Source organism: Eretmochelys imbricata, chromosome 1 (genome assembly GCF_965152235.1).
Source record: "Eretmochelys imbricata isolate rEreImb1 chromosome 1, rEreImb1.hap1, whole genome shotgun sequence".
In the NCBI taxonomy this organism is placed as follows: domain Eukaryota; kingdom Metazoa; phylum Chordata; order Testudines; family Cheloniidae; genus Eretmochelys; species Eretmochelys imbricata.
This window is the reverse complement of record NC_135572.1, coordinates 170348516-170373914: the sequence shown is the minus strand read 5'-3', so window position 1 is coordinate 170373914 and position 25399 is coordinate 170348516. Positions and strand designations below refer to the sequence as shown.

The following is a 25399-nucleotide window of genomic DNA, read 5'->3' as shown; positions in this document are numbered from 1 at the left end:
CTGCTTTTTAACAAGATCACATTACACCATTAAATTTAAAACAGTGAATTTTGACATTTTCTCATTGCAAGAGGCAATTTCTAAGGGCAAGAACAGTAAAATGTTTAGGGAATTGCAATTTGAAAACTACACTTCATGCTTTGGTCAAGGAAACTGAGGGAGGTTAAATAAATAAAAAAGGTGACAGAATATTTTCTTTCTAGCTCCAAACCAGACTAATACTAATTTTCCAAGTGAAAGGAAACTCCTGGATCTGGTTAAGTGACACTCTCTCCTGCATGCCCCACAAAATACACACTTGGCTTTTCTTATCAAGCATACAGAAATATAAATTACATCACAAAACAACCTTAATTCTAATACAAAATAAATGCTGTCCTTTCATTAGCAAGTACAAAATAAAAAACACAATACAAAACCTGTTTGAAAAAAATACACTAAAACATTAGTGACAAATGGCTTCAGTGCAAGTTCAAAAGGAAAAATTATTTACTATACATTACATACATTTATGCAGCAATTCTACGTATTTTAATTTAAAAATCTGTTAACTGATAACATTTCCTCTCTAACATTATCCCGTAACAGAAAATATTTTGATACTAGAGGAAAGATAGATAAAAATAAAACTTCCATGAGTGAAATTTTAGATTGTGTTTTCATTAAATGTTTTTCTTTATACTTGATAAGAATAACGTTTTCTTCTTATATGTGCAACTGAAAACATGAAACTTAAACATGTTTTGCCTTGCTTTTAAGTATTTAGATTTATTAAATGAGGTGATATGTAACTATCTTGCTGTTTAGCAGCCTTATTTTTTTAAATGTATTTCTTTAGACTGTTTTAAAATACAAATTTGCCCTATTATCTTAAAAGAGAAAAACCAATTGAAATTTTAAAATTTCATATTAAATTACTTGAGAGAGTAAAACAGCTGCTGTGGGGATTGTTCCTGTCTCAAATAAATTAACATACATGTTTCTGTAAATACGTGTTTGAGGCCTTTTAAAAAGAGAGAGAATGAATTCCGCTGGGTAACTACCCAGTTGTAGATCATTTACTTCATAGTTTGTAATTGCTTCATCTACTGGTTAAACAGCTGTGCAGGACTCAGTGGTTTTCGTTTGCAGGGTTCCTCACCAATCTTCATTCCTGTGTAGATCCACAGGACGGGGTGCCCCTGAAATATCAGACTGAGCGTCAGGGGGGACTTGCCCCCAGACTACAGCAGCACTGATGACAGAGATTCAGGACCCTGTTTCCCAGATTGCTCTGGCAGAGATAGAATTGGCTAGTAACACTACCAGAACCAGAGACCTACGCTGCAGCTTATGCCGGCGTCATTGATGTTGCTCAGCGGAGTGAATAAACCACCCCTCTGACCAACCGAGGTTATGCCAGCATAAACTGTTGTGTGCACAGCACTATGTCGGCAGGAGGCTTCTGCTGTTCGGGGAGGTGCGTGGTGGTGGTTGTTCTTTTTCTGCTGACGAGTGTGTCTTCACCAGACATGCTGTATCGATACAGCTGTGCCGCTGCAGCTCTGTACATATAGACATACCCAAAGGCTTTGGTTTTACTCTGGTTGGTTGTGTTTAGAGTGTAGCAGGAAGGGAAGCATCAAAGGCAGGGAGGACCCTTCTGACTCTCCACACTCCTACTCAAGGGAAGACTGAGCCTTTTAGGATTTCTGGGAAACTGAACAGTGTATCTCAGCAGACAGCAGAAATTCAGGAGGCTGAAGAGAGTCAGTCAGGCTACCATGTAGGGTTGCCAAGCCTCCAGGATTGTCCTGGAGTCTCCTGGAATTAAACATTATGTTGTGTGATGAAACCTCCAGGAATACATCCAACTAAACTGGCAACCCTACCACCAAGAGCCAGCCTAACTGCACACTGAAATCCCAACCAGAGCAATGTAAGGATGATCTTCCCCTCCTTAGGGTGGCTACTTTGTAAGAATACCTGTATTCATTTATATTGCTATTTTGTTTGCCTCTGACTCCACCCATCTGAACTTCCTATTTGCCTAAGGAGGTGCTGGGAGGGAACACAAGGCGGTTTGTACTGGCTCTATATTTGGGACCGATAGAATTTATGTAGTTTTGTTTTTTGTCCTGATCTCTTTTTCTATTGTCCCCTATCCTGCGTTCCCCAGTTACTGTTTTAGTACTCTGGGAAATGTAATAGCTATTTCTTTTTGTGTGTGCTCTGACTGACATTCCCTCTGTAACAGATTATGTGTTTATATATTTTTCCAAGGGAAAATCTGCATGGAGAGGGAGCTATGACCTAGTGGTCTGATTACGTGACTGGGAAGCAGGTGACTGTAGCTCTGACTCCACACACTGCAAATGATTTGCTGCATGATCTCGGGCAAGGCATTTAAGCTTTCTGTGCCTTGTTTTCCTCAGCCGTAAAATGAGGGCGATGTACGAGAGATCTCTGAGTGAAAACTGCTGTGTAACTGCAGGGGATTAATAATTTTGCAGACACTCCTTAGGAGTTGATAAGATCTATGTTTTGTTAACTCTTCTTACTCCATGCATTGCTGCAGGGCTCTCTATGAGAACCATAGTGAGCAAATTCAAAGAAGATTTTTTAAAATCTCCCTGAAACGCAGTATAAAATCCTTCATTTTAAAACTTGCTTTTAAATTAATGTAAATAACCCAAAATGAATCAAATTTGGCAGGTCTCTCCCTGGCATGAGTCGATGCAGCTGTTGTGCAAATGCATTGTAAATCCTCATGGAAATTATTTTTAAAAATACCCCTGTGCATGCATAGAAATAACTAGGATGTTATTTATAAACTAATGATTTGAAAATTTCCTATTTGGAAAAAAATCTGCAAATGATTTTTGGATTCAGAAGTATAAAAAGTGTCTGAAAATATATAGAAGATCACAGTTTCAGCCAACTTCAGGAAATAGATTTCTAAACTTTTTTTTAAAAAAACTGCTTTGCTCCCAACCCAAGAATTTATTTGCCAGGTTTCATCAGAGAAAAAGTCTTATGGCCAAGTAAAAGTAACTCCGCTCCCCCCGACCCCAACACTTTATGAAGAAGGAAGAAATAGTAAAATACAAAACAGAGCCACATGGTGAGTTGTTGCTGGGGTATCCATTTTCTTTTTGCTTTGGTTAAAACAACTGAATTAAATTAATTTCACTAAAAGAGAAGAGCGATTATTCATGGTATTAAAATCATCAGTAATTCACTTGTGTACTGTCTGCCCACACCTCCGATAGAACGTCACAGATGTTTTAATAATACTGCAACATAAACAGTCTTTTAGGGAGTCTTTACATACATTGGCTAGTACTTCCTAAGCCTGCTATAATATAACAGAAGCAAGGAGGACAGGTTACTGAATTTGCTACAGCAGTAGGGGGACAGGATGAAAGGAGGAAATAGAAAAGGTTTTATGAGCATAGTCCCCACAAAATGATTAGATAAATATTTAAACAAAAGCCAGACAGCTATGTTGGGAAAATCCTAAAAGGCCAAGTAATTTGAAAACCAGTGTTTTCACATTCAATACTACTTCAATAAGAGTAGGAAGAAGTGATGCCATAATATCTGTGCAGCCTGGCCCATAAAGACCCCTTGTCAGACGGTGGTATCTGGATTTAGCAAGAGTGAGGACAAAGAAGAATCTGACCTAATAGGAAGGCAACACTAGCATTTTTATTTGTATGGAGTGTTGGAAATTCTGTCAGTATTGAATAATAGCTAGTTTTCTAATTTTGCCTTCACTTTCCTAGACCAGGGCTGCCAAGTTAATATGGAGTTACTGAGATGTAATGGGCTCATTTGTGTATTTTCATGGTGCTATTATCCATAAAAATTTACTGGGGCACAGGCACTAAGAATTCAGCTGTAAGAAATTAAACAATGCACAAGTGACCTCTGGAAAGAAAATATATTATTAAATCAGCACTTACAGTGCAGCTATCAGCTAAGAGGTGTTACTCTTTTCATTACAAATCCTTTCTATAAGAGGGGTTTTCAAAGCTTGGCAATACATTTTGTTCTGGGCTATACTATACACTATAAAGTCTCATTGTATGGAAGAGTTTTTTGTAAGGTAATAAATACACAATTATTTATAAAATTAGAATTGAAAAGAAAATACAGCTCATGGCTGACTGCTCAGCATATGAGGTTTTGGATACCTCCATATCTTTTTTACCTTCCCACTGACCTCTTTATTCTCTTAGCTTACTTCCTTGTGGGGGGTGGGGGAGAGTGAATGTATTTAGGCACAATTCTACCTCTGTTCCATCTTTTGTGAATGACATATAGGAAGCAGAGTGAGCTGAAGCATTAGGCTTCATTTCAAAAGTCTGTCCTGCAGGTGCTGCATCTACATTAGGAAAAGTTGGTCATATGCAACAGCACTGGCTACAGGCAATTGCTCAGAGAAACCTTCTCTGCCCCCCCACATTTTTGTTTTTTTAATTTTAAACTATGTTGGGGGTTTTCAGAGTCTGTTGTATTCAAGAGCAAGCCCTCTCTACATGACTGTTTCTGCTCTTGCTAGCAATAGTGGAGCTGCGTAGGTGAATGATGCAATTGATTTTTCCGAGTGAAGGCCCTGGAGACTTGGTGCCATTTTCCTCAGAAGCCTCACCACTCCATGGACCTCACAACTCTTCACATTTTCTGACATGATTGCTCAGGGGATTGATAATTACTAGGCAACTAGACTCCATATGAAACTGTTGCTACACCTGATAAGACTGCAAGCAGCTGGGCTAAGAATCATTCTGATGGACCGAGGCTGCATTATTTCTCATGGTGGTGATCTGATCTAGGTGTGATCTCAAGAAGATCCTACTGTTTGCACAGAAATAAGGTGGTGGTTGTGAGAACTTCCTACAGTAACTCCCCACTTAACGTTCCCTCGGTTAACGTTGTTTCGATCTTACATCCCTGCTCCATTACAGAACATGCTCCGTTTAAACTTGCGCAATGCTCCACTATAATGTTGTTTGGCTGCCTGCTTTGTCCACAGCTGACAGCCCCCTATGAGCTCCCCTACACCCACCCCCGCAGGGCCTTCCCCCTGCTCCCTCCTGCCCACAGCAATCAGCTGGCTTGCAGCGTTCAGGAGGCAGGGGGAGCCTGCACTCCATGTCCTTGCTCCTCCCCCCTCCCTCCTGAACTCCGCAAGACAGCTGATTGCCATTGGGGAGGAGCGAGGACGCAGCGTGCGGAGCAAAAGGGAGAGGGGGGAGAAGAGGTGGGTTAAGGGTGGGGACTTGGGAAGGGGTGGAGTGGGCAGGCCAAGAGTTGAGCCCCCCACCCCTGGTGCTTGCAGAGTAGGGGAAGCTGCTGCTGTGCAAGGTGCTTCTCCTAGCCTACGGCACCTTCAGCCTCCTTGCCTACCTCATTGTCTCCAGTGCCAGTTCACTGTGCGGGGTAAGGAGGGGCACCTCACAACTATAATACTGTACTGTATGTACAGTATGTTTGTAAACACACAGCACCTGCACACTACCCCGCCCCCACCAAGCTTCACACTCAGCAATGATGACTGTAATATTAAATGGTTTCTTTAAAATTGTTTAAAACTTATACCTTTATTAAATTGCTTGTTTAAAATGTATATAATGCCTTTTGTCTGGCAAAAAAAATTTCCCTGAAACCTAACCCCCGCACTTACATTAATTCTTATGGGGGAAATTGGATTCGCTTAACATAGTTTCACTTAAAGTCGCATTTTTCAGGAACATAACTACAACCTTAAGTGAGTTGTTACTGTACTTGCCAATATATCAGCTTTTTTTTTTTTTTTTTAAGTGTACATGTGGAGGCATTAAACATCTGTTTGGGTTTTTTTTAAAAGGTTCTGAGCACCCACTGGCAAGTCAAACAAGTTATCTCATGGTAATATATTTGAGTCAAGATGTTCATTTGTTTCCAAGACCACAAGGAAAGCCTGATTATGGATGACAGACATTGATATTTTCACCCTGCCGAAGCAGGAACAGAAGAGTCAAAATGGCGACATGAGGACCCTTTAAAGGGAAACCAGTTTGGAATCGCTACCACTTTTAAAAAATTGTTTAAAGCAAGGTCAGGTATTTCACCTGCCTTTGAGTCCCTCTGCTAATATTTGTAGTTCTACAAACACACCCTCCTATTTCACAATGTTTTTCTCTCCTCTACTATGTATGAAAGAACACTTGAAAGCTGACCTCTATACAAAAAATTCAGTGAAACCAACTATATACAAAGAAAAATATTGTTTCTTTTTTTCAGTTATAATACATTGGTTTTACTTGTAATAAGTGGTTAAAAATTCAGACAGAAGGGTAGTTTTTAAGTTTACAGCATTCCTTTTGCATTTAATACTTTGAGTTTGATTAATTATCTACTTTAGTTGGAATTCTGGAAAGCGACTAGTGTACGAGCTCTGAATGCTTCAGAAGTATTTTAAAATTACCTAAATTATAACTTCAATGTGTGACAGAAAATCAGGTGGGTATTTGTTGCTAGACACTCACACTTTGGGCAGACTGGCAGAAAGTTTCACTATGGTGTTTGCCCTGTCTTGATCAGGTTTTAAGAATTCAGTGTGTCGACTGATAATATGCAGTAGCTCCATTTACTCTGATTCCTTTTGTGGCTGAGATCAGAGCCTAAGTGAATGTTACTTAATTAAAAACCTGGCAAATAAGGTTGTTTGAGCCTAATGAATAATTGTTTGGCTCAACCTAACATCAGATGGGCATTAGCAATGCCCTCAAGACTTCCTCATGTAAGTCAACACAGAGACCTCTGAGTTTCGTGAAAGCCTTCTCTCTTACTTGTTGTGCAGAGACAGGGTGGTGAAGGATACTATGTTGTCTCTTATGTATATAGTATATTATGATATGTTGTACAAGGCATCTTGGAATGCTGAACTTGAAGCAGAGAGTAAATCCAATCTAGCTAAGGATGCATAAATATTTCCATTATAACCCTCTATTTTCAGTAATTACTTGTATAAAGCTTTTCCTTGTAGCCTAAAATGGATTTTTTTTTTATTACAGCACCCATCTGAGTTAAGAAAGCATTATCGCTGTTTTACAGACAGGGAAGTGAGGCAAAGGGTAAATTAAGCGACTCACCCAAGGTCATATAGGAAACCTGTAGATGAATGTCAGGTCTCCTGAGTCCAAGTCAACACTCTACCTACTAGATCACCCTATTAACTTGGTCGTTTCCTGACGTGAGCACTTAACCACACAAACGCAAAGGGAACTTGACAGTTTTATTTAATGGAATCTGCTAACGTTTTAAAAAAAGTTAATAGGCTAAAAATCCATTAGGCTTTTCTGAAGACAAAAAATATCTGGAAGTGTAGATGTTAAGAAGCTTTTCCAGGTAATTTAAAAGGGATATGCTATTTTCAATTAGTGCAAAAATTAACACAAGGTAGCCACTTTCCCCATCTTCTTCTAACTGAAGCACAGAAGTTGGTTTATTCCAACAAACTCAGGGTGCAGGCACAGACATTAGTTCCAGCATTAGATTTTAGTTGGCCTGCCAGAGTAATTGTGCTCATTTATTGATAAGATGGTCAGTTTGCACTTACATGGGATGGCGATGTTCACAAGGGTAAGATTCACTCAAGGGGACTCTAGGAAAGCAGGGCACTGAGGCAAAGGGTAAATTAAGTGACTACAACAGGACCTCCCCAGCACTCAAACGCCATGTTAAAGGCTTAAGTGTTGAAGAGGCTGTTGCACAATGCCGCATTTGCACTTGAGTGAATGTCACCTAAAACTCAAGCAGTGAAGAGTTAAAGAAACACTCAGTGTAACTTATGAGCAGAAAAACTGCCCTCTTTCACTTTTGGAAATTTGAAGCTATAAAAAAAAATCACCTTTCAAAATATCACAGCCCCTCTCAGAAATCTAACATACAACCTTGGATAGATCGTTAACTACACTGGCACAGGTACTCTTGGTACAATACCACTGCCAGCCAAAGGAATGTACAAGAAGTAAGAAAGAACCTCATTATCAAGGGTTTAATGATATCACTTAACAAGATGAAGCCTGAATGTGGCAAACTGGAGCAAGGGAATGTCTTCTCACATCAATACCCACCAGACTTTCCACTCCTCATTTGTGAAAAATATTTAACAAGGAACATGGGTCTCTTAGCAGCAGGCTTTTGATTATGCATATCAACAAGATAACAAGCATAAATGAGTGAAGAAGACATTATGCAGGAAAAGAACTATGAGAAGAAAAATCCTTGTGAAGCAGACAGGTTACAAGGTTAGGATTAAAGCGTGAGTATATTTTGTGGGTGAGGGAGAATGAAAATAAAATAATGCTGCATACACTATGATATTTCTACCCTTTTTTAGGAAGATCTATATCCCAGAAGACAAAAATACTTAGGTGCTAGGAGGATGTTCGCTGATCCCAATATGTTTAGAATAGCATATGTCTAGATCTGTAACTGAAGGAATTCCTGGCCCACTTATCCTAAACAGAATAAATTGGGGCTCTGCACAAAACTAAAAACCAGTCAGTTAGAATGATGGTACAATCACATTACCAGGCTGAATCTTGTGAACTGTACTTCAACTTGCTTTGGAAGATGTGGGTTTTTATTATTGTAACACTTTCTGAAGGTAGTAAATACTAGTCATTTTAGCTGAAAGATTTACACACGCAAGTGTTACTTATGCTTGAAATCTGGAAGGGGAGAGAGAGAGAGATTGATTTTTGGCGGGGTGGGGAGGGCATGGGGTGGTAAATGTTACTCGCTTTTAAAAAATGTGTTGTTGCAGTGCTGAAATTCCGATCCAAGAACTGACTAATCTAATATCACTGATGTGCTGGAGGGAAATCTAAATTCTGCCATGAAGGGAAGGTTGGAGCAATTGCTCTGCCTTCAATGGAGTCAGACCCGGAGAGAGACTACTACTAGAAAGGACTTCTTCCTGAGCTTCATGGAATCATAGAATATCAGGGTTGGAAGGGACCTCAGGTGGTCATCTACTCCAACCCCCTGCTCAAAGCAGGACCAATCCCCAACTAAATCATCCCACCCAGGGCTTTGTCAAGCCTGACCTTAAACCTCAAAGGAAGGAGATTCCACCACCTCCCTAGGTAACCCATTCCAGTGCTTCACCATCCTCCTAGTGAAAAAGTTTTCCCTAATATCCAACCTAAACCTCCCCCACTGCAACTTGAGACCATTACTCCTTGTTCTGTCATCCGCTACCACTGAGAACAGTCTAGATCCACTCTCTTTGGAACCTCATATCAGGTAGTTGAAAGCAGCTATCAAATCCCCCCTCATTCTTCTCTTCTGACTAAGCTTGTAAAAAGACATCTGAAAAAGCAACTTTGCCTTTGGAAATTGCATCAAGGGGTGGCTGGTATTTAACAAAATAAGTCCTGTCCCCTGAACCCCCTAAAAAGTTTTAATGGCCCCATCAATTTCCAAACTGTAGAAGCTGAACCCTGCACCTATTATTTTCAATTTACAAAACACCATCTATTTTTCGGGAACAAAGTATACACATACCTCCAAAGTAAGGGTTGTCTATATGCACAGCGGTGCTGCTTCCCTCTTGTTTATTAAAAAAACCCTACTTTTGCTACATGGGAAGAAAAAATGGATGGTTCCTCCAGTCTTCTCCCCCGTCCTTTTTGCAAGCACATACTGATATAGAGAGAGTACTCAGAGGCTTGGAAGGAAGATTTGTGAGAGCCCCTTTTAAAATTCTGGCTGCAACTCCCCATCTATACTGGTTCGTGACGTGACACTACAGTTTAACAGGGGGTAATAATAAAGAAAAGGTGATCATTTCAGCTCAAGCAGGTCACAGACATGCTGGGAAAAACACAGGTTAGGTAAAAGCCATGCAAGTTATATACCTGGTCTTGTGGTCAGTCCTCTGTCTGCAGCTGGGCGGGCATCAACTGGCTCAACTGGGCATGTGCAAAAAAAATAAAAGCAAACAAAAAACCCAAAATGATAAGTCAACTGCTCTGTTGTTGGGATAGTGCAGGAGAGACATATGCCATAAACAAAGTTATAATAGCAGCAGCTGGAAAAGATTTGCCTTAAATTAATCCTGGAAATAAAAGGAAGGAGATGGGAAAAACTTCAATAGTGTATTTTGTCGCTGACATGTCCATCCAGCACTTTATATTCTGGATACTGCTCAAATTAGAAACTATCAAGATCAAAGAATTTTACAGTGAGTAGGGTAAGGCTTTATACATTATATGCTTAGAAACATCTTCCTGACTTTTGATTATAATTGGGAACAGGAATTGACATGAATCCTTGCAGCAAGTTTTAATCATTGCTAATTTCTACACACCCACTAAATCTTAGTTTATTTTTCCAGATTATTAACTTTTGAAGGCAACAGTTACAGGCATTAGAGAAATATATAATAATGTAGTTCCTAGTATATTTTGGTTTGTATGCAGTAAAATTGTCCATCTAATTAGATTATCTTCCATTTTAAAAGTGGAAAGGGACTTGAAGAACAACCATATTTCTGTGCCCCTCATTCACATCTTTTTTGGTGTTATTCCTCCCTTCCATAGTCATTACTTTTCTTCTTTTATGCTACTTTGTGCTTCTTTGTTCCAGTTGGCATTGGAAGTGCCAAAATGGCACACAGAACTTGGTTTCTGCTTTTGGTTGCTCTGGAAATAGGGTGCAAAGTACCAGATGGCTTGTGAAAGTCACAGCCTGGTTTTCCAGATCCACGGTATTTAGACAGGGTTCTGTTATGCATTTGAATTTTGGGATGGTTATCTGAACTTTCTGATTAGTGATGGTGAAGCCGAAATAAGACAAAGGAGTTGCTACTGAACAGCAGGGTGAAAATGGGAATTTCTGTCTTATAGGAAATTCTGCCATTCCAACATTTGCTTTTATCCTGAATTGGGACGAAAAGTTGAAATTTCAAATTTTTTTGTGGAATGGAATTTCTGAATATAAACCACAGTGACAGTCCCAAAATTAAAATGTTTTGTTTCAGTTTACTGACCTGAGCTGCTTAGTTTTGAGTCAGTTCAATATTAAAATGCATTTTCCCAAAGTGGTGAATTGCCTCATGGGAGTTGTAGTTCAGAGGCCTGATGGCTCCATTCTCTCCCATGGGCCAGGCTCCCTGACTGGACAACATTTCCCATAATTTATTCCAAGTCATGTAAGTGCCATGATGCACCACACTGCTCAATGAGAGGGAAATCCACGTTGCATTATAAAAGATGTCCTCCAGGGAACCTGGCGCATAGGAAAAAAAGGAGGGTCCCAAATTACAACTCTCAAAAGGCAATGTGCTGATAGAGAAATTTAGTTTAATGTTTTGTTGAACTGATTAGAAACAAAACAGACTGGATCAGTTAAAAACAAAATATGCTGGTTTGGGTTGAGCTGAGACAAAATAATGTTTTGAGGAAAGTGCATTTTCTGACAGGAAATCAGTCAGAGGGAATATTCCCAACCAGCTCTGCTATTGAGTGTTGAAAGGGGCTTTTCTTAAGGGGATTGCACTGCTTTCTTAGCACACTTCATGCTCACCTACATGGGGAAGTAAAGATGGATCAGTTATCAAATCATCTTCCTGGCAATTCAGAGCACCATCAGTAACCCATGTGATTGCCTTCACAAGATATACCAGAAACTGCTTTTTGTACAATGCCAAATAAAAGCACAGCCACTAAATGTTTTCTCATCTAAGTCTTTTGCTAGGTTTCTCAAGAGGAAGAGGAGAAGGGAACTGTTTGCTGTAAATTGGTGTGGCTACATGTGGCTGGCCCAATACTTCTGGGGATGAGGACGGGGGAAATAATAATAAGACTTAACTCTTCTACAGTTCTTATCATCCATAGTTCTCAAAGTGCTTTATGAAAGGAAGGCAAGTATCATTTCCCCCCATTTTACAGATGGTTAAATTGACACACACAGGGAAGTGACTTGCCCAAGGTCACATAGGAAGGCTAAAGCTGGGGACAGAACCTCAAGATCTACAAAAGTAACTAGTGATTTTGGAATCTTCCATTTCTAGTTGCCCAATATGAGACACCTTAATGGGGCCTGATTTTCAGAAAGTGCTGAGCATCTGCCTTCTGAAAATCAGGCCCCTTTTAAGGTTTTTCTAACTGGACACCCAATATTGAGGCACTCAAAAATCATTAGTCACTTCTGAAATTTTTGGCCTGGCACTCCTGACTCCTAATCCACTGCCCTTGCTGTACTACATTGCCTTCCTATTATAGCATGTAGACATGCTTCCTGTGCAAAGTAGGCCTTGTAATTCTGTGCTAGTGGCTTTAGTGTTGTCAGTTACTTGGCAACACAAGGGGATTGTCTACAATGGTAATTGTTTGTATGCTTAGGGAAGAAGAGCCAGGGCAGCTGGAAACAGAGTAGAACCACCACAATGCACATGTCTGCAAAACAATCCCCAGGTAGGGTTTCCTCACATGGGGAACAGCAGGTGGGCATATTTAAGGTCATGAGGTGTGCATAAGGGAGAGCACTGACTTATAGATATGTTCCTTGAAGAAAGGGTGGGTGCCGGAGGAAGATGTGAAGTGGTATAAGTCTGTAATGTACAGGATGACTATGTGCAAAGATATGATAACCAAAGTACTAAGACGACACATGGTACACTGCAGTCCAAGTAGTACACTAATTCTGCATGCTCCAAAACTGTTTGTATATATACTGACCTCATTTTCACATGCGAATATGGTAATTTTAGGCACAAATCAGCAAGTGCACAAAATCGGAGCCCAATGCTATTTTCCGTAAAACTTTGGTCCCAGGCAGTTAATTATTGTACCTATTTTTTTTCATGATGGGATGACTATGCAGGCTTCATTCAGTGTACCCTTGCATCACTTTACATCTAATATTAAGATATCTGAGGGGAATATGAGCATTTCTAGCACTTATATATGTAACTTTTATTTAATCTGGAAACACCCACAATGTGCTTTTTTCCTTCCAAAAGAAAAAGAAGGGGCAGTCCTTCCCTAAAGAACTCAAAATCCAAGACAGACCAACTGGCAGGGGTAGTGGTACAATTTTCCATGGAATCAAGAGAGGTAAAAGTGGTGATTGGCCACATCACGATAGCGTAAAGTTATGTGAACAAAAATATAATTTTAGAAAAAAATAAATAGTCTATTCCTCACTGAGAACAACTGTGTCTGTCAGGGGAAAACCCATAGGGTGAAAACACTGGCAAAAACTCCTATTTGACTTCCACGGGGCCAGGATTTCACCCTTAGTTTCTTCAGAAGTGTTAGGGGAAGTATATCTAGCTGAGCTGAGCTAGACACTGGCAAATGTGATGGCCATGCATTACTAACTAAGCTAGAAATATGTTAATTTGTATTATAATTCATTGCTAAAACAACAGTACCTGTGAAATTCTCTTTTCCAAGTTTTTTAAATACAATATGCCTCATTTCTTGGTCTTATTACGTGGACTTAAATTATCTTTTTTTAAAACTAGAAAGGAACAGATTTTGTAAACCTGTCAATATTTCACAGTCACTGGAAGATAACTCACATGATCAAAGATCTAAGAGTTCATGTAGGTTTATATTCATCCTTGAATATAATTGACATTGGATATTTATTGGGAAATTAACTTAGTGTATACACGGGGAGAGTGGGGGACTTTCAGAAGTCTTTGAGGGGATTTGCTGGATCTTAGCAGGCTTAAACTTAGACTGCAGAGAAATCAATTTTTCACTGGCTCCTTAACTTCTAACCAAGGTATGCAAACAACTGCAGATGGAAAGCAATTCTAAATGGAGAGAAACTGCTAAAATAACACTTATTCTTTTACACAAATATGCAATCCATAGGGAAATTCAGAATGAAAGTAAGAAGTCTCACACTTAAATCATCCCCCATCACACCAGCAGGATAAAAGGATGTCTGGATAGACAGCAGTTTTGCATATACTATATCCTGATGATCGCTTAAACACACCTCCAGAAGGGGGAGGTGCTAGATTGAAATACCAAATTATGACCTTAATGCTGGATTTGCTTTCACTTGTTCTTTCTTACCATCACTCAACTTCATGATTTTCGTTTTCAATGGCTAATTAAAAACATCTCAAGCAGCTGTGACAACGTTGAGAAAAACACAACGTAACAGTTCATTTAGAATCAGTCTGCCACATAAACACATATTTAATTTACCTGACAGACATCAGTGTCTGTTTGAAAAATTTGTATTCTGATGTGCACGTTAAATCTAAACTGGTTTACCCAATACATTGTAAGGGCTGCTTTGGATAATAGTGAAGTATGTTGTTTACCAATGCCACAAAGGAATAGCACTGCATTCATGTTAATGTTTCCATTTAGGGAGTTAACACTCCCAGGCCAAATGACTAACACGCAGAATTTCTGATCACCAGTATTTCAAAAATTAGATTTACTTCCAGCTAAAGCAAAGCAGTATTAGCATCTGTAGATTGGCTATTCATTAAACAATGATCAAACTACCAAAACACACAAGTTAAAATTGTTAGATAAACCATATGCCACATTATCCAGAGACCGAGAATCTCCTCTAAGGGTCAGTCCTGCAGAGCATTCTTGGGTGGTGCTCAGCATCTCACATCTAATGGCTACTCCTATTATTTCAACTATTTATTATAGTGTATCTTAAATCTCTCTACGGGGGTATTTTTTAATCCCACATGTACTATGATTAATTATTTGTGAAGCAACAACAACAATACGAATATTCTTGTCTATAAAGACCCTTCAATACTCCTTGAATAGCTATAAAAGATTTACACAGTAAACACTGAAAGTGCCACAACAGACGAATGTAGCACGTATTAAAATGCCCAATAATCCAAAATTAAACAGTGTATTAGTCAAAGCAGAGTTGTTTGTGCATCTTTATTAGGAACTTATTAAAAGAAATAAGAACACACATCTAGATGCAATTTATCTGCCCGGGGAAGCAAGAGTGTCATCTTCAAGTAGCATCTATTATTCTTTCATAAATGCTCATTTTTCTGTTTCAATTGACCTGGACTGAGTTTCTCTCACTAAATTGGTGGAGTTTATGTTTCCCTTTGTTAATTCATCTCAACACTTACATAAGAAGAAACTTAAGGGAAGTGAACAAGAAAGAGTTTTCTAGATTTCTGATTAATGTGGCTCAGGCACCTCGACAAAACGTGGCCTTTCTACCGCCCTGGCAGTAAAATGCCCAATTATTTTTAAATTTAAAATATTAGATAGAAATTATTTAAAATTAAAAACATGAAAAGCATAGGATTGTCTCAACTGGTTATTCCATGAGCTACACGAAGTACTCCTTTAGAAGCTTTCACTGTCCAGTTACAAAATGCTGAGCGCATGCAGAATGCACCGGCAATAAATACTGGAAAATATTCTAATCAGTAAAATTACATGTATACTTATACCACAACGTTTTATTTTTAGTATGACTCCAGGGTAGTGTGCTTATTCATTTTGATGCTAGCAATTAAAAGCTGCTGTTTAAGTGATTTTAAAATGCACATACTTCTAACACATTAACCCCATTAATTTACAGAATATCACTTAAATGTTGCTTTTTTATAATAAGGGGAGTAGATGAAATTCAACACTGAGATTTATGATGTAATCAGGATTCTCTGTCCCATTAAGGAAGCCAGGCAGGTGTGGCAGACCATTTCCCACAATCAGAATGTATAATTTCCTAATTAAGTCAGAAAGGCCAAGATTTTCAGGGCACGAATCAATCATCACACACCAACTCACTTCAAAACACTCTGGGTGGGGCCTTCTCTCAGTGATTCTACATTACCTTCATTTTCAGTGTTGGCTGGGACAGAATCAACACCAAAAGGATGCCATGGCTGAAGGTCATCTAGGCTGAATTCTCCATCAACTGGAAGAAGTTCAACTGTGGTTTTAGTTTCAGTCAGTGAAGGCATGAGGGCATCATTTCCATAGCTGATCCTGGGCTCACTGATCATATTGGCCAAGACATCATCAGAGTAGTTTTGCTCTTTCTGAAGCAGTTCATCTGAAAACAAACAAATAAAAGAAAATATGTTGTCAATATATGAGGACTCTATTTCAATTTTCCTCTGATAGGAATTTATAATAGCAGCTTTTATTTTTTGTAAGAAGTTTTAAGAAAAAAAAATTTAAAGGAAAAGTTTGGCATGGTTAACATTTTTCATGCTGCTCGGTGAAACGTTTTCCAAATGCCTACAAGAAACATTTGATACCCAGTTTCCCTACCTAGAGTATCAAAGCATGGGTCAATATCCCTTCATTCTGGGGCATCTCATTCCTTTTGATGAACTTGATTGTTTTGTCCACATTTGGGAAAATTTAATTCATGTCAGTTGTCATGTGTTAAGGTGGGCGGAAACTATGAAGGAATAGCTTCATTCTTTCCTCTTCCAGTCGCAGCACATCATTATCTCTGCAATGCTCTTGATCTCTCTCTGCCCCCTAATCTACAGCCCCAATACCACTTATTGCATAAACCTGGGTCTACTGGGACACTAAACCAACTTAAGGGAAGAGCTATTTCTTTAATACAATGTGGATACTTTATCCAAACTATTGCAATATAATTATAATCTCAACAATCTCAAAGTAGTAGATATCTACATTATCAACCTATAGTGTGAACCTATAGAAGGTTCTATAAAACATATTGAATATAAACTTATGGCCAAAAATGAAGAAAATATATGAATAATACAGTACACTCAATCCTCTGCAGAGATATCATCATCATTAATTAGCCAGATACACATTTGTAATATAATACCTATTGTTTTTGGATTTGAAAAACTTAGGAAAAGAGAGGAACAGAGCACTTCATAGTCCCATATTTTAGGGACATATTTTAGCTGTTTTGCTTCCCAAGATGCTAAAAATTAGTTGGATAACAACACATGACCTTTCATGTCTCATCACAGTAATTCCTTGTAAACATTGTTGTGTCCTGTTGCCTCTGGGTGAGCAACTGTGCCCTGCCTCACTTTACAAGATGTGGAGGACGACGATGGCCCATGCCATAAACTCAGCATATAGCCCTCCAACAGTTAAATAACAACTAACTCAGACTCTGGCTGTCTGTGCTTTTAAACAAACAAACATATCCACATATACAAAAGATAGGCGCTTGGTTGCAGCATTTTAAGCTAAGGGACTGACCTGGCCTTGGAGTTCTGGGTTAACATCGAAGCCCTCCCCTTCTGTCCCAGTCTCACCCAGCTCTACCCTCAGCAGGAGCAGCAAGTCTTCTTAACTGTCCTGCTATCTCCCTGTTGGCCCGTATACCTTCTGGCCCTTCTGCGCCTCTGAAGGACTATATCTCGCTGGCCAAAACAGATTTTTCTTAAGCAGGAAGTGTCAGGACACTAATGCCTCCAGCAAGAGGCTGAGATGGCCTGAATGACTCTGTCACACTCCCATTCTCTCATCTCCCATTCCACTGACTGTTTAGGATTCACTCTCTTGCATCATGCATCAAATCTGATTGCAAAGTCTTTGGGTATGGCCCATGTGAAACGTACCTGTATTTTGAGGAGCCTGGCATACTTTTGGGCATTTTAACAAACAGCTGCCAAGAAGGAAACTTGTTAAGAATTGCCAATAAAGTGGCAGCTAATTAATAATGCTGTTTTGAAAACACATACTTTTTTCAGACACAAGTGACTGTAAAGGTTATGCTCAGAGAAAAAAAAAAGACAACTGGTGATACAATAACTCTCATGAAGGATGGCCTGTTCATTCCCTTGTCAATACAAGCTACTGAATTTTTGTAGCTATACTTACATTTGAATTTTGTGACGTTATAGAAAGTCAGAAATCTCCGCTATGCTGCCAGCCCCTTTAAGTCACTCTGAGGGTGCCAAAGGGGCTCAAGTCTGTCCATAATTCACCAGGGGAGAATTCGCCGTGTGGAAGGGAACTACCTGCCAGTGTAAAGCTGGAACAGTTGGCTCCTGATCCATCCAGCCTCCTGATTCGGTAATGGACATTAGGGAAGAGAGAAGACTGCTTCATTATGCCAATCCTCTACTGGCATAAGGGATTCTACGCTAGTGCAGAGATGCCAACCTTGCTCTGAGACTTTTAGGGATTTTTATGAAAAAAAAAAATGAGAGAACCTAGGGAATTTTCTTGGACCATTCTCTCCCCACCTCTGCCCTGAGGAACGAAGACCTCTCCCCTTTCTCTTCCCCTCTCTGTTTATGGCCAGGGAGGAGGGGTATCTGCATATTCCCTTTAGACCCTGGTGGCCAGACCCAAACATGGAGAAAGGGAAGAGCTGCCCTTCTGTGACACCTAGGGCTCTTAATTACCTTGGTGGGACCTCTTTCCTGGGAAGATTGTGCTGGCCTGCTCTAGGTTCCAAGGATGAGTTAACGTAATCCAGCAGGGTCCACACAGGGCCGTTACAGCCTGTGGGTTGGGCAATGAATCCAGCAGTGCCCCAAGCCAGCAATGAGGCATCTATGGTGATGGTTCTTCTTTTTGTGTTGTAGTGGGTGGCATGTGAATGGGGTCCTCACATAGGCCTTGTGGGGATCCTTCCACCAATTCAGGGAGTCGAGAATCTTCTGTGGAATAGATACCCTTTTGCTCAAGCTGCGTAGGTGGTCTTGAGCCAGGCCTGGAGATATCTCGAATGCAGTCTGGCATGGGGTGTAATGAAGGCTGCCACGTGACCTAGCATCTGCAGGAAGGCCCGTGTTGTGGTTTGAGAGCTCCTCTGAAGGGTAGAGATGAGGTCGGTCATAGTGATGAATCTGTCTGTAGGCAGGAAGGCTCTGGCAATTCTGGAATCTGGGGTGGCCCCCATGAATTCAATGCATTGGACAGGTGTCGAAGTGGACTTTTCTGTGTTGAAGCTCAGTCCAAAGGAATGGAAGAGGGCCAGGGACTTGCAGGTTACAGACTGCACTCTGAGAAGGGACCATCCCTTGAGAAGCCCGTCATCAAGACCATTATCCCCAATTATCATAACAGGGCCATCACAACCAAAAGCACTTCGGCAAAAATTCTGTGTGCAGTCAAGAGACTGAGGGGGAATACTACATATTAACAGTGATCATTGCCAATTGTGAACTGTAGAAAGCATCTGTAAGCAGGATGCATCACTAGGTGAAAATAGGCATCCTGAAGGTCAAGGGCTATGAACCAATCTTCCGGATCTAGAGATTGTATTATTGTTGTTAACTTTAGCATCCCGCACCTCTGTGTCCAGATGAACGTGTTCAGAGTTTTGAGGTCTGGGACTGGCCTCCATTCTCCATTCTACTTGGGTAGAGCCACATCCTGATGAAGGGAAGGACTGAACTTGGTGACTCTCGTGAGAACAGTCCCTGAAAGAGGATTAGGGATGGGGCGAATGGGGATGAATAAGTGAATGGCACAGCCTGATGTAATGACTTCTAGCCCCATCTGTCTAATGTGATCTGCTCCCATAATGGTCTGATGTAGGGCAGAGGTGAGGGAGGACAGAGTGGTGGAAGAGGTGGAACCAGAAGGAGTGATTCATGGCTCTCAGCCAAAATATCAAAAGGACAGAGGAATTTTTCCTCTGGTATCTAGGCCTCTTCCTGGGTGGTTCCACACCCCTCTGATATAAGTATAGGCTTGGAAAGAATTTGATTTTCATTTTTTGTGTGTGTAATTTTGATAGATATCGATTTTTATTTTTAAGAATTTTTTTAATTTGTATCAACTTAGATTTTCATAGTGGTGTGAAATTAGGTAGGGGACTGAATTATTTAATGGCAGTAGATGTTGAGATTCAAAAAGCTAAGCTTTAGTTATTTGTAACAAGCCTAATTCACAGAATTTTGCCTATAAAATCTTCAGTTCCCACCACTAGGACGTTAAGGCTAAAAACAAAATCTTGGGCCTTTTGTTACAGGTACTGGTTTGTGCCACTAGTCACGATGGTCCTGGAGGTTGCCCTGGAGCAGGCGACAGGATGTGTGTGTTGGGGGGTGCGAAGGCATGAGCTGTACCATTAGTGCCGCTGGATGAGCTCTCTTGGTACCTGGCAGGAGAGAAAACAGTCAGGTTCCTCAAGGATTTGGAGATCCTTTGAGAGCAGGAATCCGTTTGGTTCCAGTGAGGTGGGTTGCTGGATGACCGGCTGTGACGTAGTTATTGGCACTGGGGACAGTGTAGCTGGCTAATCCGCATACCCCTTATACTCCTGGCTGCTACCAGGATTGATACTGTGGGAGCCAGAACTGATGCCAGTTTCTTTGAAGAGTCTTTGTGTATAAAGGGCTATGAATTGGGTCCAGATGCTGGTGCTAAATAAGGCTTCATTGTGTGGGAAGAACTCAAAGCCATTTTCAAGGGTCTGTGAGACTCAGGTGGGGTGGGGAGGGGCAGTTAGCAGCCTCAGCGGTACCCGCACTGGGACGCAAGGTCTCCTTAGTACCTGACCTTTGGGGCAACTTCCCCTTCCTCTTTGACTCTCCATTAGGGGACTTGCATCTTCTTTTTTTGGAATGCTTCCAGGGTTCTGAAGCTATCCCTTGAGACTTGCTTGTTGGAGCTTGAGCTGTGGAGATCACCAGGGCATTCAGATCTATATGCAGGGGTGAGGTTGGGCTCCGAGTCAGTAGCAAACCTCAAGCAAACCATAACTTGAGCCTGTCTTCCCTTGGCTTCCTAGATCTGCTCTTGAAGTCAGTGCAGACCTTACACTTCAACAGAATATGCACCTCCCCAAGGCAGCGTAGGCAGCTGCTTTGTCCGTTGCTGAGGGGAGAAGACCTTTTGCAGGTCTAGCAAGGTTTAAATCCCGGGGTTTGGGGCATACCCTGAGCAAAAAGGGGGCTACAAAGAAAGGAACCACGGTGTGCAGGGAAGCCACTGGGGAAAAAGAATATTGGGAGGTCCCGCCGAACACACAGAAAGTGTAAGAAAATATTAAGAAATAAAACAGAGAAGGGCAAAGGGTTAGCAAAACTAACCAACGGACACTGCAAGGGTCCATCTCAGGGTGCAGGTGTCCAATAAGGAACTGGAGTGGCGCTGGGTCCACCCATCTCAGATCAGAATATAAGGACATTTAGGGTGTAGTCGTGGACCAATGGACACTGTTACTGAAAATCTGTGATCAAAGGTGCAAGGGTACGCAAGTGCAACTGAAGTGGAACAGCCATAGTGACATCTACTCAAAGAAGAGCTCAGGATCCTAAACCAATGCTCAGTCCATTTGACCATGGTGTCTGCCTCTCTAAAGAGGTTTACTGTTACAAAGGGGGAGGAGCATGTGAAACAGTGACAAACACACTGTACAAAAATGAGAAAAAAATTCCCAACAAGCCATCAACAGCACCTTAAAAGAATCAGACTACTTAAGCTGCAGAAGAAAAATGGAGTTTCCGTCCCTTGATTTAAATCTCTGGTTTTGGAGTTATAAAACAACTCAAACTGTCCAAACTTTAAATGACAAAGAAATAGTACAGTTCCCAGAGTCTAGAAAGCAAGCATAGTGAGGCCTGCATTGAACTGTCAGAACTGGGGCAAACTTTTTGGTTGATTCCTTATCCTAGAATTGCATGAACACTGCTATCTTTCAGCATTTTTGTGAGAATGGAATTCAAATGAGTTATCTATCCGGGCAATATAGCAAACCACTAACTTCTACAAAGACTACCCTAAAATGTTCAGTTATTTATACTGACTGCCAAATTTCAGGGTCTTCTTTCAATGCTAACTTTGCTCAAATTATTCATGGCTTTTGATACTATCACACATTGTTATTCTTCAACAGAGTGTCCTCCATTTTTTCCAATCCTTAATTTTCCACTTCCCTGCAAAGGATAATTCTCTAAATAAACTCGTGGTCGGGGGACACAGCTGGAGGCCAGAATGTGCATTCAAGTGCATATCAGCAGGTTTCTGTATACAGTGACTATCTTCATTATCAGAGCTGCAAAAAAGATAATTTTCAGGCTGTTCCACAAGACCTCATCTCATATCGGACCAAGCAGACAAAAAACCCAAACCAAAATCCTTTAATAGATGTTCTCTTTCGATATAGCTCATTATGTCACTGTATCGGTATAGGACTCATACAAAAGATAGTATTTTGGCACATATCGTTTTGCATTGTGAGAACGTGCTCAGAACTAACCACAACTCTAAAAATAACACACATCCAAAATCTGTGACAGAAGAACTCCCAGCAGCTCAGCGTTTGGATCAGATCCAATTAGCATTCTACAAATAGGATTCTTATCTAGATCTATGGAGAACCCCCCAGTAGCAGGGCAGTTACCCTGCTCCGGCCCTGAAAGGGTTAAAGCCCCTGGGAGAGGGCTGGGGCTGCAAGAAAAGGCTAGGCTGATTGGGGAAGCAGCTACAGATGGGGCCACGCCCCAATCAGGCCACAGCTGGCCCTATAAAAGGGCTGTGAGCCAGGAGCTCAGAAAGAGACTCTTTCTCTAGCTTTTGAGAGAGGGGGACTGGCTGCCTGGGAGAAAAGGGTACCTTGAGTTGAGCAGGGTTGGGGGAAGGCCACAGGAGCTGGGGAGCTCCAGCCTGGAAAACCCCCAGGCTGCAGGCCTTGCTAAAGGCCAGGAAAGGTGCTGGGGTTATAGAAGTGTAGCCTGGGAATAGGCAGAGGCAGCTGATCCAGACCCCCTTGCTGATGATGAGTGGTTTACAGACTTCAGTCTGCCCCAGTGAGCAGGGGCTAGATGGTGACTGGCAGTAGCCACTGAGGCATGGTGGGGATAGAGGGTTGGGGGTTCCCCTGGGTGGGGAGACCCAGATTGTGGGTTACTACTGGGGGCAGAACCCTGATGTAGAGGGGCACCAGGGTCCAGGAGGGACACAGGGGCCAGCGACAGGCAAGACACCGGCCTGCAGAGGGTGCTCTGGGCTGGAAGAGCTAATTCCCAGGACGACCAGCAGGAGGTGCTGCACTGGCAAGTCTTGCTCTGCTACACTCCCATTATACTATTTCTCTTCCCCCAGGTTACCACAGGCCTGGGCTCACTGACTCCTTCTTGAGTGAATGGGAGGCTCACACCTGCTTTATCATCTTAATAGGGCATCTGGACATCACAGTCTTTCCCATCCTCTCTCCTGCTGTTTGTGGGAGTTCTCCATGACCCTCTCTAGAAGCTATTCCTTCTTCAGGAAGGGAGAAAGAGGAGAGGTGTGGTTGGGGAAGTAATCAGGAAGCTAGCACCAATGTCTGTCTCTCTCCAAGTGCTCCCTTTGGTCTCCCCCCACCCCGGCTGTAATGAGCCAGGAAGAGTGGCAAATAAAAGAAGGGAGAGGAGAATAGTGAAATCTCTGCTGTGGCAGCTTCTAATAGACAGGAGTCTGTTGAGTGGATAAACTGCTCTGATGCTTATGCGGCTTTGTCTCCACTAGAAAAGAGTTGCCAGTATAGCTACACCAGCAAACCCTCCAAGTGGAGATGGAGCTTATGGGAGCAAAAGAGTTATTTTGCTGGTACCTTATACCAGTTCCCCAAACAAAATAAGCTATACCAGCAAGATGACTTTTTTGCCAGTATAACTGCATGTATACTAGTTTGCCACTGGCATATCTATATCAGTTACAGGTGTGGATTTTCCCCACACTTCTAACTGACACAGCTACGCTGGCAAAACTTTTAAGTGTACAACAGGTTGCAGTCCCTGGGACAGAAAGGCTGCTCAGGAATGTCAGGAATCCATTAGTCTCACTCCAAACCATTACTTTTACCTATTGTGGGTAAGAATTCATTAATTAAAATTTCTGAAGGGTCCAGGTTTAGAACTTAGTGATACTGGCACGGTGGAAAGAAAGCGTAACAGAGTATAGGCCATTCTGGTAGTATCACTATGTAAGGGATATTTGTCTGGTCTTTTCTTTGGTAGCAACTATAAACGTAGCCATTTTAATTTTAACTAAGCTTAAAGGATTTTCCCCCAAGTTAAACAGAGTATATTTCTGCCCAGCTAAATGGTCCAATAACACCTTAAAAAACAAAAACCATCACCCTCTCAATAAGAGAAAAAACCCTTCTGTGCACTAGCGCTTTAAGTAACTCCATAGACTCCACAGACTAGCAAACACTCCCCTCACAACCCATGTTTGTATGAGACAATTGTAACAATTTAACATTGGTTTAGAAATGGCTTTAAGGAAATTAGTGCAATTGTGGACGCTCTTACTTCAGTCTGAGAGTGCCTTATACTGGCTTAGCTTAAACTACGCTGATATGAGGCACTCTCAAACTGAAGTAAGAGTGTCCATGCAAAAAGGCTGAACTGATTTAATTATATCAGTTTCTAAACAAATTTAATTAAACTGCTACAATTTATTGGCCTTATAGGGAAACCAAAAGCAAACCAAATATAAGCATTACAATGCCTTCTTACTGACATTTGGTTTGGAGAGTGAAATAAGTTAGTCCAGCAAAAGCATTTTTTGCCAGTTTAATTGTGTGTACATTGTGGATTTTGCTGGCATAGCTATGCTGTTAAAAGAAAACAATACACCGCTATGCTAGCAAATTTTTTCAGTGTAGACTTGGCCTTCAATAGAAATCTGTTTGTCTTAATTTCAAACTGCTCAGTAAACAAAAGTGTATCACATTAACAAATGCATAGCACATGCCCAGATGCATTTCACAGTTACATTATATGCACCTTATGAATGTTTCTCAGTAGAATTTACTTGAGATATAAATAGACACTTGAGTACGGACTTCCAAATTATGAACTGTGGAATTTTATCAGTACGGAGAAAAATTTGAAATTAGGAGGACTTAGGTTTTTGGACCAAAATGTGCTCTGCATATCTCATGACAGAATCCTAAATAGTTAAGTTGCAGTTAGACATGTTTTATTTGAAATTGAGCATTTTCTCTATTGTTAGTAGCTCCTGAACTGTCTCCATTTCATATTGAACTCAGTCTGTTTCCTAGTACATATCCAGGCAGGTGAAGCCAGGCAAAACCCCACCAACCCAAGGTCTGGCATGATTCATCCAACTTTTCCAAGGCCCAGTTAAGTAAATCAACTCAACTTCTGATTTCATATGTAATGTCTTTCATATAGAGAATAACCACACTGCGCTAAGTAAAAATGGTTACATCAGTAACACAAAAACTATACCAGAGATTTGTAACAAACTCTGCATTCTGAACCCAGTTCAGCAAAAAAACTTAAGCAAGTGCTTAACTTTACCCATGTGTTGAAGTCCATCCTTATTCTGAAAGCACGTAAGCACAAACTTAATTTCAACCACATACTTGAGTTACATTGAAATCAAAGTTAGATAAGCACTTGTATTTGCTTAATTGGGTTCTTTAAGATTCACTGTGCCCTTAATATTACATACTATTAAGTGTG

General features: G+C 40.9%; 1 protein-coding gene across 4 annotated transcripts in view; it reads right to left on the bottom strand.

The window, feature by feature from the left end:
• The window catches only part of APP (amyloid beta precursor protein), a 298757-nt gene that overhangs the window by 14008 nt on the left and 259350 nt on the right, over positions 1-25399 (bottom strand). For 2 of the 4 annotated variants that reach the window (XM_077819733.1, XM_077819747.1), the window contains 2 exons: positions 15844-16065; positions 9897-9950 (listed from right to left, as the gene is read on the bottom strand). In XM_077819733.1, the coding sequence (XP_077675859.1) occupies positions 9897-9950; positions 15844-16065 (276 nt within the window). The remainder of the gene's footprint in view (positions 1-9896; positions 9951-15843; positions 16066-25399) is intronic. The other 2 variants (XM_077819738.1, XM_077819754.1) reach the window with 1 other exon arrangement.